Source organism: Grammomys surdaster, unplaced genomic scaffold, assembly GCF_004785775.1.
Source record: "Grammomys surdaster isolate TR1022 unplaced genomic scaffold, NIH_TR_1.0 126660, whole genome shotgun sequence".
NCBI lineage: Eukaryota > Metazoa > Chordata > Mammalia > Rodentia > Muridae > Grammomys > Grammomys surdaster.
The window spans coordinates 3,444,180-3,462,112 of NW_021621449.1; the positions used below are offsets into that span (position 1 = coordinate 3,444,180).

Here is a 17,933-nt window from a genome sequence, read left to right on the forward strand (position 1 = left end):
AGGTTCTGTGAGATTGGGTGCAGAGCTGACTCCCAGGATCTGCTCTGGCACAGACCGGAAGGAACCCACGCTCCGGGCCCTGGAGTGAACTCCTGGGTCCCAGTGGGTCCTAGCCACTCCCTGTTCGGGGGCAAGCACTGCCACCTCCTAGCCCAAGACCCTGCTTGGCACAGAGGTCTTGTGAGCCCCGCTTCCTCTGGAGTCTGCGAGATTGGGTGCAGAGCTGCCTCCCGGGATCCGCGAGTGCTCGGGCCCAGACCGGATGGAGCCCGCTCCAGGCCAGGAGCGAAATCCTGGGTCCCAGTGGGTCCCTGTTGTTCCCTGTTTGGGGTGAGTGCTGCTTTTTCCTTACCTGGGATGCTGCGTGAGTTCAAGCTCCTGGGAGTCCCTGTTTTTCTTGGTTTTCTGCGGTTGGGTACCTGTTGCTTACATTCTTGAGCTTGCATTTTGCCATCTGTTTATCTCTAGTGCTACCTTCACGCAATGTCTCTGACTGGAGCCTATCTCTCCCGTTATCTTGGCTGTATCAGAGAGCTCCTCAGAGTCCAGTTGTCTCTCTGATCCAGTGATTCTGGGTGTCAAAGCTCCTGGGAGTCAGGCTTCCTCTGTAATCCAGTTGTCTCTGTAATTCTATGATCCTGTGTGTGTTAGAGTTCTTGGGAGTTCAGCTTCCTCTGTGATCCTGGTGTTGTTAGATCTCCTGGGAGTCTAGCTTCCTCTGGGTACTGTGAGATTGATTGCAGAGGTAGTGCCCTAGGTCTGCTCAGTGCACAGGCTCAGAGTGGACAGAATCCATGCCAATGGGTCAAGGTATCGTGTCTTCAAGGGAGCAGACAAGCTAAGAGTCAGCTGCTCTGAGTGCAGTAGATCCTCAACTGCTCCGAGTGAAGCAAATCCTCTGGGCTGGGTTTCAATATGGTGTCTTCCCGGAAGCAGACCAGTTATGAGTCTGCCCCAGCAAGAAGGGCCAGGCAGAGTGGGTGGAAGGGGAGTGGTATTCTGGACGGCAGAGTTTTCATGGGTGATGTGTACCTAGTGAGCTGCTGGTCTCCCAGCTGCATCTCTGGGACTTTGTGACTTGAGGGAGGGTTCTTACCAACTGCTCTGAGTGCAGCAGATCCTCTGGGATGGGTTTGAATATCGTGTCTTCCCGGGAGCAGACCAGCTATGAGTCTGCTCCAGGGAGTAGGGCCAGGTTGAGGGATCTCCGGTATTTCTTTAAGGGTGTCGTTTACGTCCTCCTCAAGTTTTTTTATCATCTTCATGAGATTGGATTTTAGATTAGAATCTTGCTTTTCAGGTGTGTTCAGGTATCCAGGGCTTGCTGTGGTTGGAGAACTGGGTCTGATCTTGCCAAGTGTTATTGCTTTCTGCTGCTTATGTTCTTGCACTTGCCCCTTGTCATCCGATTATCTCTGCTATTAACTGGCCTTGCCGTCTCTGACTTGAGCCTGTTTCTCCTGTGAGCCTGGTTATGTTGGGCCTCCTTGTGCCAGGTTGTCCCTGGGTCTGGAAGGGTCTGAGTGCGTGACCTGTGTATCTGGCTGTGTCAGAACTCCTGTGGAGCCATATTCTCTCTGGAGTTATATGGGTTGGCTGGGGATGAAGCACAGGATCTATTCTCGGGAGCAGACGTGAACCTGAAGAAATGTGTGTCTCCAGAGAGACATAAGGTCCTATGTCCTCTGGGCCCTGGGGGTCCCAGTTAGGCCAAGTATTGGGGTAAAGGGACTCACCTGTGAGCCTGAGGGAGTCAGAACTCCTAGGTTCAAGCTATCTGTGGGTGTGGGCAGTGTGGTGTGAGGGCTTGAGCACAGGATCTGCTCCTGGGCACAGATGTGAACCGGAAGGACCTATACAAAACATTTTTACCTATTTCTCTTTTTCTTCTCCTTCCTTTGGAGAATTCATTTTATTACTTTCAAACTTAATATATCTTCTTACTGTGTATGTTCATTTTTTCTTTTGTTTCTTTAGCAACTGTGCATCTTTCACAATATTTCTTTTTCTCTTCCTCTCCTTCAGTGACTTTACTTTCTAGGCGTATTTTCTTATTTTTCTTTTGCTGCTTTCTACCTTAATATCTTACTTTGCATTTTATATTTTTAAAAGTCTTTCCCTGAGGATTTCCTATAAGCATTTACCTTACTGTCTCCTTGTCAGCTTTTCATCCTTGAGCTGCTGTCATGGCCAAAGATCCCTGGGAGCATCAGTCTGTGCAGGACTGCAGCTATTCTCTGACCCTGTGAGCCAAGCCTTAGAGGGCCAGGCCACTGGCTGGGACACCTGATGGGAAGGGGCAGTTTTACCTTATGAGTGCAACAAACCTGCCAGAGAGATTTCTGTGTTTGCCCACCTTGGTTCTCAGAAGTATTCCTGTAAGGCCAAAGGGCTCTGACTTCACCTTTTCCTGTAGTTTTCACCCCTCGGCCTGCTCATATGCTCCTCTCAAGTGCTCAACTGCAGGGACGCAGGGACTCTTAACAGTCCTAAGCTTTTTTTTTTTTTTTTTTTTTTTTAGATGAGTGAGAACTGGGCCTGACTGAGAGACTGTAGTTGTTAAGAAACTAAGTCCTTCTCTGTGTCCTGGGCTTTTCAAGTCTTTCTTGGGCCCTTTGCTCAGGTTATATGCATCCACTTGGGACATAAAGTTGGGCAGGTATAGAGGAGAGACAGGCCTGGCCCAGGTAGAGGACATGAGGCTTCAGGAATGACTATGTGGATGCTCATTTTCTTCATCCTTAACAGTGACTTACCAGTTTACAATGGACAAGATCAATACAAGACTGTCTGAACTTCACGCATACCATTCCAGTTTCACCTGCTTCAGTGAAGGGATTATGATGTCAGGTGAGTTACACTATTTCCCTAGAGTTGGATGAATGGGGGAGGGAGAGAGGAGTGTGATGGGGAGGAAAAGGGATGGGAGAAGGGAGGGAAAGGGGGAGAAAAATGGTGAGGGAGAGGGATGAATAAAGAGAGGGAGAGGTGGAGGTAGAGGGAGGAAAAGTAGAGAGAGAAGAGGAGGGAGAGGAAGAAGTTATGATCAAGATTGAGTTTAAGACTTACTATACTGTGTGTGTATGTGAGTGTGTGTGTGTTTGTGTGTGTTTGTGTGTATGTGTGTGTGTGGTAAGTATAACTGTGTATATGTAGTATGTGTGTGTGGTAAGTATAATTGTGTGCATGTAGTATGTATGTGTGTGGTTTGTATATATGTGTGTAAATGTGTGATGTGTATGTATTTTGTTTGGCTTTTTCTTGATTTCTTTAAGGAATTTTTATTCATTTTTCTTACATCTATCATCTTCATAAAGTTGATTCTGAGGTCTTTTTCTCATGCTTTAGCTGTGTTGAGATATTCAGGGCTTGCTCTAGTACGTGAAATCTGGGACATGTCTGAGTTTGTCTTTGTTGGGTTTTATTTCCTGGTTTCCGTTTCATCTCTGGTCTTCTGGTCTGTGTGGCCTGTGGTTGAGGAGAACTCAGGTTCTCTGCCTGAGTTGGCAGATGGACTTCTCAAGGGAGCCATGGTCCCTTGTTGAACAGAGGTTCTCCATTAGAGTTGTCGATGGGACAGAGTGTTGAGTAGGAAAGAGGACATTGGGGGTAGTGTCTTGGGTGCACAAAGAGGGTGGAGGAGGTTCAAGGGTTAGCAGTCTATTTGGAGTTCTGGCATTTGCCCTGGCTTCTGGTCTAGCAATGAGTCTTAGCCTGAGTTTTTCTACTGTTCTTCTGGCTGCTATAGGCTGCACTTGTGCAGGGGATAGAGTCTGGAGTTGGGGTCAGGGATAAGGCAAAGTGGTGATGGTGGAGGAATGGTGGGGGAATGTGCCTTTTAGACCTGAGGGAGTAAGAGTGTTTCACAGGCAAGTTGCCTACCTGTTCTGGCTGGAAGGGCCTGCATGTGAGTAGGAGATGTCTTCCTGAGTTGTTTGATGTTTCTAATAGATTCTGAGGTGGCACATATTAAGAGGTGGAGTCCACATGCACATTTACATCAGACTAGAAAATCTGAAATGTATGCCTCCATTTGTCTTCACAAGTCTTCTGTGTGAAAAGTATTCTGTTAATCTTATATTTCTCTAGCTTCTGTCATTCTGAACCATCTCTACATACTTATTTCTCATCTCAGTTTATGTATACTTAATATGTATAATATATATAACATAGACTATGAGGATTCAATAATCACTGAAGGAAGACCTCAGACTCAAATAATATGCAAAAGTAAGGAGCATGCAGGGGTCAGCCATTCATTCCAACATGGTAATGAGAAGATAAGCTTGCAGGCTCCTCTTTAAGTGCAGTTAGGGAAACTTCAAAGATTAGGTTAATTTTAATATGATTGTTTCGGTAAGCAGCAAGTACAGTAGTGCATTTTTGATTCATTGCTCTAATAGTTTTACCAGTTTTGGTCATGCCTTAGAGAAATTCCAGGAACTTTCTTAGTCCTTGTTTTGACTAGCTCTCTCAGCTACGTTACTGATTAATGGCCCATTGTCTGTGATTTTTTTCTGAGAAGCCTTTTCTACTTCCTTGAAAAACTGAAATTTAAGGCCTAAAGTGTCTGCCTGTGGTAAAATGGAGAGGGTTAGGTCCTCTTAGTACTATACATACATATATATATATATATTTGTTTTTGTCTATATATATATATATATATAAAGCCCTGCATCACGAATATAAATTACTAAGTGCTTTAACAGGTTCCTTGAGAACAGTTTTAAATTTACAGATTTCATGTGATGATATAAAGATATTGTACTAAGCCTACATATACAAACTCTGTCCTCATATGAGCATCTTTTATGAACAATTGGGGTTGGTAACAATAGTAAGTTAACACTGATGTTAACCCTGATTGAAGTTTACAATTACTAGACTTTCATCTGGGGCACCATGTTGTATTTTACTGTCACATCTCTTTAGTTTTCTCTTGGTTGTAAAATGTCTTCAGAAGATCCTTATATTCAATAATTTGTATCTGCATGATGACTAATCTTATAGGATAATCACCTATTAACATTTTTGGAATTATTGTCTAGAAGGTGGATGACAGGTGTGAAATGCTAGTCTAATCACACTGTACACAGGGTCTAAATTATAAAAGTATGATAGACTATTGACTTCACTTGATTGTCTACTGCAGGTAGGCTATTTAAAAGCATACCTTCTTTTTATCATCTCAATCTTTTATTTCTTTAGAAAACATTTATTCTTCTCTCACACACACATCCCAACTGAAGCCTGCCTATCTTCCATTATACCTGTCCCAATACTTCCCTTATTTCCAAGTTCTACTGCTCCCCTATTTCCTTTCAGAAAAAGCAGGCCTCCTCTGCTCATGGGATCCCTTTCTTCCTACTGTGTTGCCTTAATCAGCCTTGATATGAGTGTTTATGTATAATCTATGAGTGTTTATGTATAATGCCATGTCTGTTTGATAAAAGTATACCTTTTAGAAAGGTTAACCACAGGTATTGGAGACTCATCCCTGGGAAAAAATTAACTTTCCCTCTTGGAAGTTATTCATTTCCTGTAGGTCTTATAACAATAAAAATAGGTCATGAATTTGAGGGAGAAGAGGGTACATGTAGGTATTGGAAGAAAGAGGAGGAAAAATGATATAATTTTAATTAAATGTAAAATAAAAAACCCTCATTTTTTCCTCCATTTTTCTACACTATAATTTTTTGAGGGATGTTGCCATATATAGCCCATACTATGGTGGGATATTGGGTTAGGTTCTACAAAAGGAAGAATAATATATGTGTCTGTATCTATCCAAGTTCTTCATAGTGGTATATAATATTCTTATTTTTCTCAGCCTTGTTTATGTTTTACCATTGAAAATGTAATTTCTTAGTAACCCATTTAACCCTGAATGCTTTGGTCATTTGGGCTTCTATCTCTTCCCATTGTCTGACGTTTTCCCATCTCTTTGATGTTCTTGGTTTCCATTTAAATACATAGGAATATATACATGATTGTGAATATATCTCTGTATATCTGTTACAATGTGTTTCTCAATTCTTTGTTTTATTTTTCATGTCTTTTACAAATATTTATTTATTACAGTCAGATTAAAGATCATGGTAAGAGATTTTCTTTCTTTCATGCATTCTTTCATTCATTATGTCTGTTTTGCTTCTGTTATTTAATTCAATTTCTATGGTATTTGTTTTTCCAGTTAACTGATTTCTGTGTCACCTTCATTCTACCATATCCACTACATTTAAATATATTATTCTCAAATATTTTACTATTATAAAACAGAAAAACACATAGCTACAGATTCAAAGAATTGTGATTAAATACATTAGATATTAATTTGGATTTTTACCTTTTGTATGCATTCTCTTTCACATTTTTTTCTGGACTCTTTCTTATATTTTTGTGAGACCCAGATGATTTACTTTAAATCCTAAGAGTCTGGGTGTCCTTTCCACTCCATTTTTCTTGCTTTTCCTGACACTCCAGTTTGACAAAGAGCCCTGACTTTAGAGATAATGGAGTTAGACTTGGGTATCTTGGTAACTGAGGGTAAAGGACTCCTGCTGCATCTGGCAGCAGGAGGGAGTCTTAGCTTTCATGTGTTGTCTGTCCACAAACAGCTTTTAGGATTACTTTATTACACTGCATTTACATTTCCTTCTTCCCCCAAAGAAAAAGTCTGGAGCTGTTGTCCAGAGGATTGGAAGCCATTTGGTTCCCACTGCTACTTGATTTCCACAGTCACTTCAAATAACTCATCATCATATTGGATGGAAAGTGAGGAGAACTGCTCTCGCATGGGTGCTCATCTGGTGGTGATCCATAGCCAGGAAGAAGAGGTACATTCTGGAAGAGACTGGAGCCTGAGCCCAACATGCTGTCTGCCTGTTTCTACTAAGAGGGAGTTTTGTTGACTTGGGTGTTAGTGCTGTGGCAGAAGGCTTTCTAGCAGATATGCAGGAATGGTGGCTTCAGCCTTTGCCTTCCACACCTTGGTCCTGTTTCAGTGGAACTAAACCCCAAGAGACCATGGAATCAGAAATTCAGCACATGATGATGAAGGGAAGGATGAAATGTTTCTGCTTGAAAGACCAGTTTGTGATTTCTGCACTCTAATGCGTCTTGTAGTATCAACTGCTTTACAGAGAAGGGAATCAGTGAAATAGGACCAAACTGGAAGGGTCATGACCAGCCATCAGAAATGAATTATCTGAAGTTATGAATGGAGAGTGATTAGATGTATCCAATTCTCTCATACACAATTGTCTAGAATAGTGTTGGTAAAGAAAGGAGGGGAGTGAGTCTGACATGAGAATTCATTATGATCATGGAAAGAGATTGTTTTCCAGAAATGTCAAAACATGAGTCATGTTTTAAAAAGTGTCTTCATAATTTGGAGGAGTTGTACACTTTGGGCATGGGATGGAGGGTGGGGGGAAATGCCCACTCCTGGTGGCAGGGAGTATACTATTGAATGGGGAGAGAAGACATATATTACAGGGTGGAGGAGCTAATGTGTGCTCCGGGAGGGGCAAGGCTCTTTTATTTCTTGATCCAGGTCAAAATATCACAATGTACCTCTGCAATGTATAATTCTTGATATTAACCTCAAATTTGAAAACTATTTAAGGGCCTAGAGAGATGAAGTAGGATATGATTATTATGTATTTGCATATGTACATCATGCTGAACCCTATAACTTTGTGTCATTGAAATCATTTTTCAAAGACATTATAAGAAATTCTGTAACATAAAATGAATCACTTAGACTAGGCTGAAAGCTGTTCTTTGTTTCCCCCTAGGATTTCATCACCGGGATCTTGAACACTCGTTTGGCTTATTTTATAGGGTTGTGGGATACAGGTGGTCGACAATGGCGATGGGTTGATCAGACACCGTACAATGAAAGTGCCACGTGAGTCTAGACTTAAATAGAGTAATTCTGGGTTCTGTACCATGAGAAATATTTGAGTTGTTCCAGCTGTTGATTATGAAACTCAAATAACTTTCTCCTGGTGTTACTGCTGGAGATGGAGTCATTTTTACTCACCCATTTATTCATCACAGGAGTCCTATGAGACACACATTATGATATTCCCAGTAGAGATGAGGAAATTCAGTTTAAAGAATGTAGAATATAAGAAACCAGGGCACCCAGTCAAAATCCTTACACCTAGATGTGTTTTATTTTGCTTTCAGCTTTTCAGTCTACATCTTTAAAAATAGACTTTAATTCATTTTTACTCATGTCTCTATGTGTGTTTCTGTTAGGGACTACTATGTGTATTTGGGTGTCTGTGGAGCCTAAAGACTTGGGTGTTGGATCTCCTGGAGCTGGATGGCATAGGAGGAAGCCTGGACAATATGAGTTCTGAGAACAGAACCCTCAATTTTTTTTTGAAAATAAGCAAGCATCTGATCCACCTCTCTAGCCCTCACTTATATCTTTATAAGAAAAATTGGTGTCAAGTTTACAACTGGTCATTTCTTTTTTTCTTTCCTTTTTTTTTTTTTTTTGATGTTTCAAGATAGGATTTCTCTATATAGCCCTGGCTGTCCTGTAACTCACTCTGTAGATCATCCTGGCCTCGATCTCAGAAATCCACCTGCCTCTGTCTCCCAGTGCTGGGATTAAAGGCTTGTGCTACCACTGCCAGGCCATAACTGATTATTTCTTACAAATCAACAACCTTTAATCTGTTGTTGTATTTCATAAAGACCTTCTAACTCAGCCCATGTCCCAGAAGGAAAAGTCCCTTCTCCATGCTGTCTTAAATACCCTACGAAGTCAATGTTCTTCCTTTACTTTCTGTGCATCCCTCTAGACTACCTCTCACTCTCAGTGGTATTTTCTTATGTCCAATCACTGTCAACTGGTTGTTTCTCTACTTCTCTATGGTTGACTTTATTTAATCCTAAATACAGAAAGCTCTTGAATTAAAGTTGTGTGCTCAGACTGAGCCACACCATAACTTGTTTATAATAAACAGAAAGCTCTTGGATTAAAGACGGAACCACACTACAGCTAGAAACAGGTTTTTCCAGCTTATAAATCGTGGGGCTCACAATGTGATCAAATATCCTGCAACAATAGTGAGGTTATTGTTTTCAATTATCAGAAAAGACAACTATGACTCCACAATTTGAAATTATTTGTTCTTGATGATAAAAATAAACTGATTTTTCCAGAGATTTCAACTAGTTCTCCAGTCTGTAAAGTAGTTCTTTTGTTTAATGGAAAAGCTTTATTAAAACATGAGCATCAGGAGAGACCTTTTCAACATCTAAATAAGAGCAATGGGTTGACTGTCCCTTGGTACCAAGACCTAGGGATGAAGAAATAGTTATCCTCTGGCTTGAGTGTTGTTAAGAAAAGTTAAGTAATAAGTTAAAAGAACATTGAGTGCTGTGGTCTCTGTTATGCAGGGAAGTGTAAGATATAGGTGATAGAGAACACTTCATTTGTACATACTTGAATTTGATCTCCAAAAATTCCAATCTTGTCCTCAGGCTCTCTTCCTCTTGCTTCCTTCTTTCAAGCATTATTGTAGGAAACACCCTGATGTTCTTTCCTTCTTTTCAGATTCTGGCACAGAGGTGAGCCCAACAATGACAATGAACAATGTGTTATATTAAATCATCGTTGGCATGAATGGGGATGGAATGATATCCCTTGCAGTCACAAACAGGAGTCAGTTTGTCAGATGAAGAAAATATACTTATGAATCCAACATTCTCCATGAGCATTTGATTTCATTGTTATGCATCATTACTCATACACCTGGGAATTTCTACAAGTGGAAGCGATGTCCACAGAATTTAAGTGGGAAGCAAATTGTTATGCATATGAAAACAGTGCTCCACATATATTCTTGGGTGTTCATCCATGTATTCTGTCATAAAATGAACTTTCATTGGGAATTTTCGTCATGCTAGGGACAATACAGTGACCCATTTGGGCACATATGGAGCTTTTCTGCCAACTCCTCAACATTTCATTTACTCATATCATTGTATGAGACGTTCCCCTGATCTGTTTGCTTTCTGTTTTTTAGTTTATCTTTGGTTTTATTGACATGAAATTGAGAAGTAAAATTATATATATATTTTAAATGGTAGTGTCTGGATTAACACACACACATATTACCAATACCTCCCATTACTTAACATCATTGTGTGTGTGTGTTAAGAACACTTATGATTATATAAAGAAAATTCAGATACGCAGGATGGTGCTAACTTTTGTCATTCTATTGTACCATGGATCTCAGTATTAACTTCTATTTTATCTGGCAGTTTGTACCCTTCATCAACATGTGAGAGATTCCAGAACCCAGCCCTTTACAACTATGTATTCTTCACTCTAACTCCTGAGATTATTTGATAAATTATTAAGTAACTAATTATTGGAATATTTTACAGATTATCTCCTTAGTCAATATCTCTACTAAATCATGAAAAGCAGCAGCCCCAGCCACCAACATGCAGTGGCTGTTGCTGTTTTGTGTGTTGTTTATATGATATTAAAGGATAATTCTGGATTACAGTTTAGATTTAGATAAAGAATGAAAAAAAGGCCCAACCTGATAATGTGGCTACAGTGCTGACTTAAAAAAATGTGAACTTCCATACCTACTATGAAATATGAGAAATGTTAACTTTTTTTTACTAGAAATTATATGAAAAACATACTGAAATGCCTGTTATTAAATAAAATTTAGCATCTTTTGACACAAGAAATTCTGATTAAATTGTTATAGAAAAGAAGAATATAGACAATTGTTTTCTTCTTTTCCAACATTTCATGTAACAAGCTAAGGGTGACAAATGGAAACACAGGCAAATCTTGCTTTGCCCTGCCCTATTTCAGACATATTTATGTAACCAGTTACGTAAGTCAATATGTGAAATCAAACTGTGGCAGCCTCTGAGGCAGCATTTCCTTCTTTGTGAGAAATTGAACATTACTAATTAAGCCAAATCTTTTCTTTAGAAAAAGAAAGCAGGAATAGTATTCTCTAAGCTGGAATTGTTACTTTATAGAATGATCATATTCACTTTACCATGAGCTGATTCTGATCAAAGCCAACAACATTTTCTGCTAGACCATTATGATCTGAATTCTGATGTATGAATTAAATCATGGCATGGGTTAAAATTATGAGACAATCAGTTTGTAGTAAATAGGCAGTGGATTCTATTCATAAGTAGTCTCTTTAAGCAAGACTCTAAGTCCATTTATTCTCCTGTCTTCTTAATCTCAGTAAATATCATCTCTGTTCTAAGGATCCTCAGGTCCTCCATCAGCATACTCTTCCCCAGAACGCGTCTATGTGCTTGGTCACATTTGTGTGACTTGATCCAGTCCAGAATTTTGCTACCTCTCCTTTCCACTGTATTACCCTAGGCATACTTCTAAAGAAAAATCTTGTAATTGTTTTCATTTCTTTGTTTTTCATTTTTTATTGGCTATTTTCTTTATTTACATTTCAAATGTTATCTATTTCACGGTCCTCTGAAACTCCCTATTCCATTTCCCCTCCCCTGCTTCTATGAGGGTATCCCCCACCCACCCACTCACCCATTGCTGCCTCCCCACCCTGGCATTCCCATACCCTGGGGCATTGAGCTTTCATAGGATGAAAGGCTTTTTCCCATTGATGCTTGACAAGGCCATCCTCTGCTTCATATGCAACTGGAGCCATGGGTCCCTCCATGTGTACTCATTGGTTGTTGGTTTTGTCTCTGGGAGCTCCAGGGAGTCTGGTTGGTTGATATTATTGTTCTTCCTGTGGAGTTGAAAATCCCTTATGCTCCTTCAGTCTGTTTCTCTAACTCCTCCATTGAGGATCCCACTGGGTCTAGACAGATACCAGGTGCCAAAGTTAAATCAGGATTAGATAAGCAATAACCATAAAGAAAATGTTGTTGACTTTGATCAGAATCAGCTCATGGTAAAGTGAATATGATCCTAAACAGTCCCATAACCATGAAAATAATAGAAGCAGTCATTAAAAGTCTCCCAACAACAACAACAACAGAAAGCTCAGGACCATATGGGTTTAGTGCAGAATTTTATCAGACCTTCAAGTAGACCTAATACCAATACTCTTCAAATTAGTCCAAAAAATTGAAACAGAAGGATCACTATCCAATTCGTTCTATGAAGCCATAATTATCCTTATACCTAAACCACACAAAAACTCAACAAAGAAAGAGTACTTCAGACCAGTTTCTCTTATGAACATCAATGTAAAAATACTCAATAAAATTCTCACAAATAGAATCCAAGAACACATCAAAACAATCATTCACCACAATCAAGTAGGCTTCATCCCAGGGATGCAGGGATAGTTCAATATACGGAAATCCATCAGCATAATTCACTACATAAAAAAACTCAAAGAAAAAAAACTCACATGATCATCTCACTAGATTCTGAGAAAGTACTTGAAAAAATTCAATATCCCTTCATGTTAAAAGTCTTGGAAAGATAAAAAATTCAAGGCCTGTACCTAAACATAGTAAAAGCAATATACAGACAAACCAGTAGCCAACATCAAATTAAATGGAGAGAAACTTGCAACAATCTCATAAAAATCAGGAACTAGCCCTTGGACTGGAGCAAACACAGAGTCGGTCTGCTCCTGTCCTGTGGAGAAACTGAATCCTGAGTCATCCAGGAGCCACTGCACTCAGAGCAGCTGGTAAGAACTCCATCTCACTCCCTAAGCCCCAGAGATACATCTGGGAGCCAGGGACATCCAGGGCACAGCAGCTACCCAAACCCCGCCCCTCCGGAATTCCACTTCCCTTCGGCCCCTGCCTGGTCCCTTGGACTGGAGCAGACACAGAGTCGGTCTGCTCCTGTCCTGTGGAGAAACTGAATCCTGAGTCATCCAGGAGCCACTGCACTCAGAGCAGCTGGTAAGAACTCCATCTCACTCCCTAAGCCCCAGAAAAACATCTGGGAGCCAGGGACATCCAGGGCACAGCAGCTACCCAAACCCCGCCCCTCCGGAATTCCACTTCCCTTCGGCCCCTGCCTGGTCCCTTGGACTGGAGCAGGCACAGAGTCGGTCTGCTCCTGTCCTGTGGAGAAACTGAATCCTGAGTCATCCAGGAGCCACTGCACTCAGAGCAGCTGGTAAGAACTCCATCTCACTCCCTAGGCCCCAGAAATACATCTGGGAGCCAGGGACATCTAGGGCACAGCAGCTACCCAAACCCTGCCCCTCCGGAATTCCACTTCCCTTCGGCCCCTGCCTGGTCCCTGGGACTGGAGCAGACACAGAGTAGGTCTGCTCCTGTCCTGTGGAGAAACTGAATCCTGAGTCATCGAGAAGTCACTACACTCAGAGCAGCTGAAACTGAATTCTGAGTCATCAGGGACCCACTGCACTCAGAGCAGCTGGAGCCACTGCACTCAGAGCAGCTGACACAGAGTTGGTCTGCTCCTGTCCTGTGGAGAAACTGAATCCTGAGTCATCTAGGAGCCACTGCACTCAGAGCAGCTGAAACTGAATCCTGAGTCATCGAGAACCCACTGCACTCAGAGCAGCCGAGGAGCCACTGCACTCAGAACAGAAGGATTACCAGATCCAAGAGGTGGCCTGAGTCCCAGGAGTTCTTCCACCCGGGAGATTAGGGGCATAAGACCACAGAGACCTCTGGACTCCGAGGAGCTCTGCAATAAGCAAGATAACTGGAAATACAGATTCCAATCTTACACAGAGAGGGCAGGTACCACTAGAGTTACCCAGATGGCGAAAGGCAAGCGCAAGAACATAAGCAACAGAAACCAAAGTTTCTTGGCATCATCAGTGCCCAGTTCTCCCAATATAGCAAGCCCTGAACACCCCTTCACACCTGAAAAGCAGGATTCAGAATTAAAATCACTTCTCATGATGATGATAGAGGATTATAAGAAGGAATTAAGTAACTCCCTTAAAGAAATACAGGAGAGTACAAGTAAACAGATAGAAGCCCTTAAAGAGGAATCACAGAAATCCCTTAAAGAAATGCAAGAAAACACAAAGAAGGAATTAAACAAACACATTCAGGATCTGAAACTGGAAATAGAAACAATAAAGAAAGTTCAAAGGGAGACAACCATGGAGATAGAAAACCTAAGAAAGAGATCAGGAGTCACAGACGCAAGCATCACCAACCGAATACAAGAGATAGAAGAGAGAATCTCAAATGCAGAAGATACGGTGGAAAATATTGACACAGTTGTCAAAGAAAATGAAAAAAGCAAAAAACTCCTAACTCAAAACATCCAGGAAATTCAGGACACAATGAGAAGACCAAACCTAAGGATAATAGGTATAGATGAGAATGAAGATTCCCAACTTAAAGGGCCAGTAAATATCTTCAACAAAATCATTGAGGAAAATTTCCCTAACCTAAAGAACAAGATGCCCATAAACATACAAGAAGCCTACAGAACACCAAATAGACTTGACCAGAAAAGAAATACCTCCCGTCACATAATAATCAAAACATCAGATGCACAAAACAAAGAAAAAATACTAAAAGCAGTAAGGGAAAAAGGTCAAGTAGCATATAAAGGCAGACCTATAAGAATTACACCAGACTTCTCACCAGAGACTATAAAAGCCAGAAGAGCCTGGACGGACATCATACAGACCCTAAGAGAACACAATTGCCAGCCCAGATTACTATACCCAGCAAAACTCTCAATCACTATAGATGGTGAAACCAAGATATTCCATGACAAAACCAAATTTGCACAATATCTTCCCACAAACCCAGCACTTCAAAGGATAATGGATGGAAAACGCCAACACAAGGAGGGAAACTACAACCTAGAAAAAGCAAGGAAGTAATCTTCCAACAACCCCAAAAGAAGATAACTATACAAACATAACTTTACCTCTAATAACAAAAATAACAGGAAGCCACAATCATTTTTCCTTAATATCTCTTAACATCAATGGTCTCAATTCCCCAATAAAAAGACGCAGACTAGCAGACTGGATACACAAACAAGACCCAGAATTTTGCTGCATACAAGAAACACACCTCAGTGACAAAGACAGACACTACCTCAGAATAAATGGGTGGAAAACAATTTTCCAAGCCAATGGTCCCAAGAAACAAGCTGGAGTAGCCATTCTAATATCAAATAAAATCGACTTCCATCCAAAATTAATCAAAAAAGATAAGGAAGGACACTTCATACTCATCAAAGGAAAAAGCTACCAAGGTGAACTCTCAATTCTGAACATCTATGCCCCAAATGCAAGGGCACCTACATACATAAAAGAAACTTTACTAAAGCTCAAAACACACATTACACCTCACACAATAATAGTGGGGGATTTCAACACCCCACTCTCAGCAATGGACAGATCATGGAAACAGAAACTAAACCGAGACACTTTGACATTAACAGAAGTTATGAACCGAATGGACTTAACAGACATCTATAGAACATTTCATCCTAAAACAAAAGAATATACCTTTTTCTCAGCACCTCATGGTACCTTCTCCAAAATAGACCATATAATTGGTCACAAAACAAGCCTCTACAGATACAAAAAGATTGAAATAATCCCTTGCCTCTTATCAGATCACCATGGAATAAGACTGGTCTTTAATAATGACAAAACCAATGGAAAACCCATGTGCACATGGAAACTGAACAACTCTCTACTCAATGATGACTTGGTCAAGGAAGAAATAAAGAAAGAAATTAAAGACTTTTTAGATTTCAATGAAAATGAGGACACATCATACCAAAACTTGTGGGACTCCATGAAGGTAGTGCTAAGAGGAAAACTCATAGCTCTAAGTGCCTACAAAAAGAAACTGGAAAGAGCACACACTAACAAGTTGACTGCACAACTAAAAGCCCTAGAACAAAAAGAAGCAAATACACCCAGGAGGAGTAGAAGGCAGGAAATAATCAAACTCAGGGCTGAAATCAACCAAATAGAAACTGAAAGAACAATACAAAATATCAATAAAACCAGGAGTTGGTTCTTTGAGAAAATCAACAAGATAGATAAACCGTTAGCCAGATTAACCAGAGGGCACAGAGAGAGTATCCAAATTAATAAAATCAGAACTGAAAAGGGAGACATAACAACAGAAACGGAAGAAATTAAAAAAATCATCAGATCCTACTACAAAGGTCTATACTCAACAAAACTGGAAAACCTGGATGAAATGGACAATTTCCTAGACAGATACCAGGTACCAAAATTAAACCAGGAGCAGATAAACCATCTAAATAGTCCCATAACCCCTCAGGAAATAGCAGCAGTCATTAAAAGTCTCCCCACTAAAAAAAGCCCAGGACCAGATGGTTTTAGTGCTGAATTCTATCAGACCTTCAAGGAAGACCTAATACCAATTCTCTTCAAACTATTCCACAAAATAGAGACAGAAGGAACACTACCCAATTCGTTCTATGAAGCTACAATTACACTCATTCCCAAACCCCACAAGGGCCCAACAAAGAAAGAGAACTTCAGACCAATCTCCCTTATGAACATCGATGCAAAAATACTCAATAAAATTCTAGCAAACCGAATCCAAGACCACATCAAAACAATCATCCATCATGATCAAGTAGGTTTTATCCCAGGAATGCAGGGATGGTTCAATATTCGGAAATCCATCAATGTAATCCACTATATAAACAAACTTAAAGAAAAAAACCATATGATTATCTCACTAGATGCTGAGAAAGCATTTGACAAAATTCAACATCCCTTCATGATAAAAGTCTTGGAAAGATCAGGAATTCTAGGCCCCTACCTAAACATAGTAAAAGCAATTTACAGCAAACCAGTAGCCAACATCAAGCTAAATGGAGAGAAACTTGAAGCAATCCCACTAAGATCAGGGACTAGACAAGGCTGCCCACTCTCCCCCTACCTATTCAATATAGTACTGGAAGTCTTAGCCAGAGCAATTAGACAACAAAAAGAAGTCAAAGGGATACAAATAGGAAAGGAAGAATTCAAAATATCAGCTATTTGCAGATGATATGATAGTATACTTAAGTGACCCCCAAACTTCCACCAGAGAACTCCTAAACCTGATAAACAACTTCAGCAAAGTGGCTGGTTATAAAATCAACTCAAACAAATCAGTAGCCTTCCTCTACATGAAAGATAAACAGACTGAAAAAGAAATTAGGGAAATGACACCCTTCACAATAGTTGCAAATAATATAAAATACCTTGGTGTGAATCTAACCAAGCAAGTGAAAGACCTGTATGACAAGAACTTCAAGTCTCTGAAGAAAGAAATTGAAGAAGATCTCAGAAGATGGAAAGATCTCCCATGCTCATGGATTGGCAGGATTAATATAATAAAAATGGCCATCTTGCCAAAAGCAATCTACAGATTCAATGCAATCCCCATTAAAATCCCAACTCAATTCTTCACAGAGTTAGAAAAGGAAATTCTCAAATTCATATGGAATAACAAAAAACCTAGGATAGCGAAAACTATTCTCAACAATAAAAGAACTTCGGGAGGAATCACCATCCCTGACCTCAAGCTGTACTACAGAGCAATAGTGATAAAAACTACCTGGTATTGGTACAGAGACAGGCAGGAAGATCAATGGAATAGAATTGAAGACCCAGAAATGAACCCACACTCCTATGGTCACTTGATCTTTGACAAAGGAGCTAAAACTGTCCAGTGGAAAAAGGACAGCATTTTCAACAAATGGTGCTGGTTCAACTGGAGGACAACATGTAGAAGAATGAAAATTGATCCATTCTTATCCCCTTGTACAAAGCTCAAATCTAAGTGGATAAAGGACCTCCACATAAAACCAGATACACTGAAACTAATAGAAGAGAAGTGGGGAAAAGCCTCGAATACTTGGGCACAGGGGAAAAGTTCCTGAACAGAACTCCAATGGCATATGCTCTAAGATCGAGAAT

General features: G+C 40.4%; 1 protein-coding gene across 3 annotated transcripts in view; it reads left to right on the forward strand.

Annotated features, from left to right (window-relative positions):
• LOC114615376 (C-type lectin domain family 4 member A-like) overlaps positions 1-9,722 on the forward strand; it is a 63,909-nt gene extending 54,187 nt beyond the window's left edge. For 2 of the 3 annotated variants that reach the window (XM_028761114.1, XM_028761116.1), the window contains 3 exons: positions 6,670-6,836; positions 7,800-7,912; positions 9,581-9,722. In XM_028761114.1, coding sequence (XP_028616947.1) covers positions 6,670-6,836; positions 7,800-7,912; positions 9,581-9,722 — 422 coding nt within the window. Of the gene's footprint in view, positions 1-2,748; positions 2,851-6,669; positions 6,837-7,799; positions 7,913-9,580 lie in introns of all 3 variants that reach the window. The other variant, XM_028761115.1, reaches the window with a different exon arrangement.
• The last annotated feature ends 8,211 nt before the right edge of the window (positions 9,723-17,933 follow it).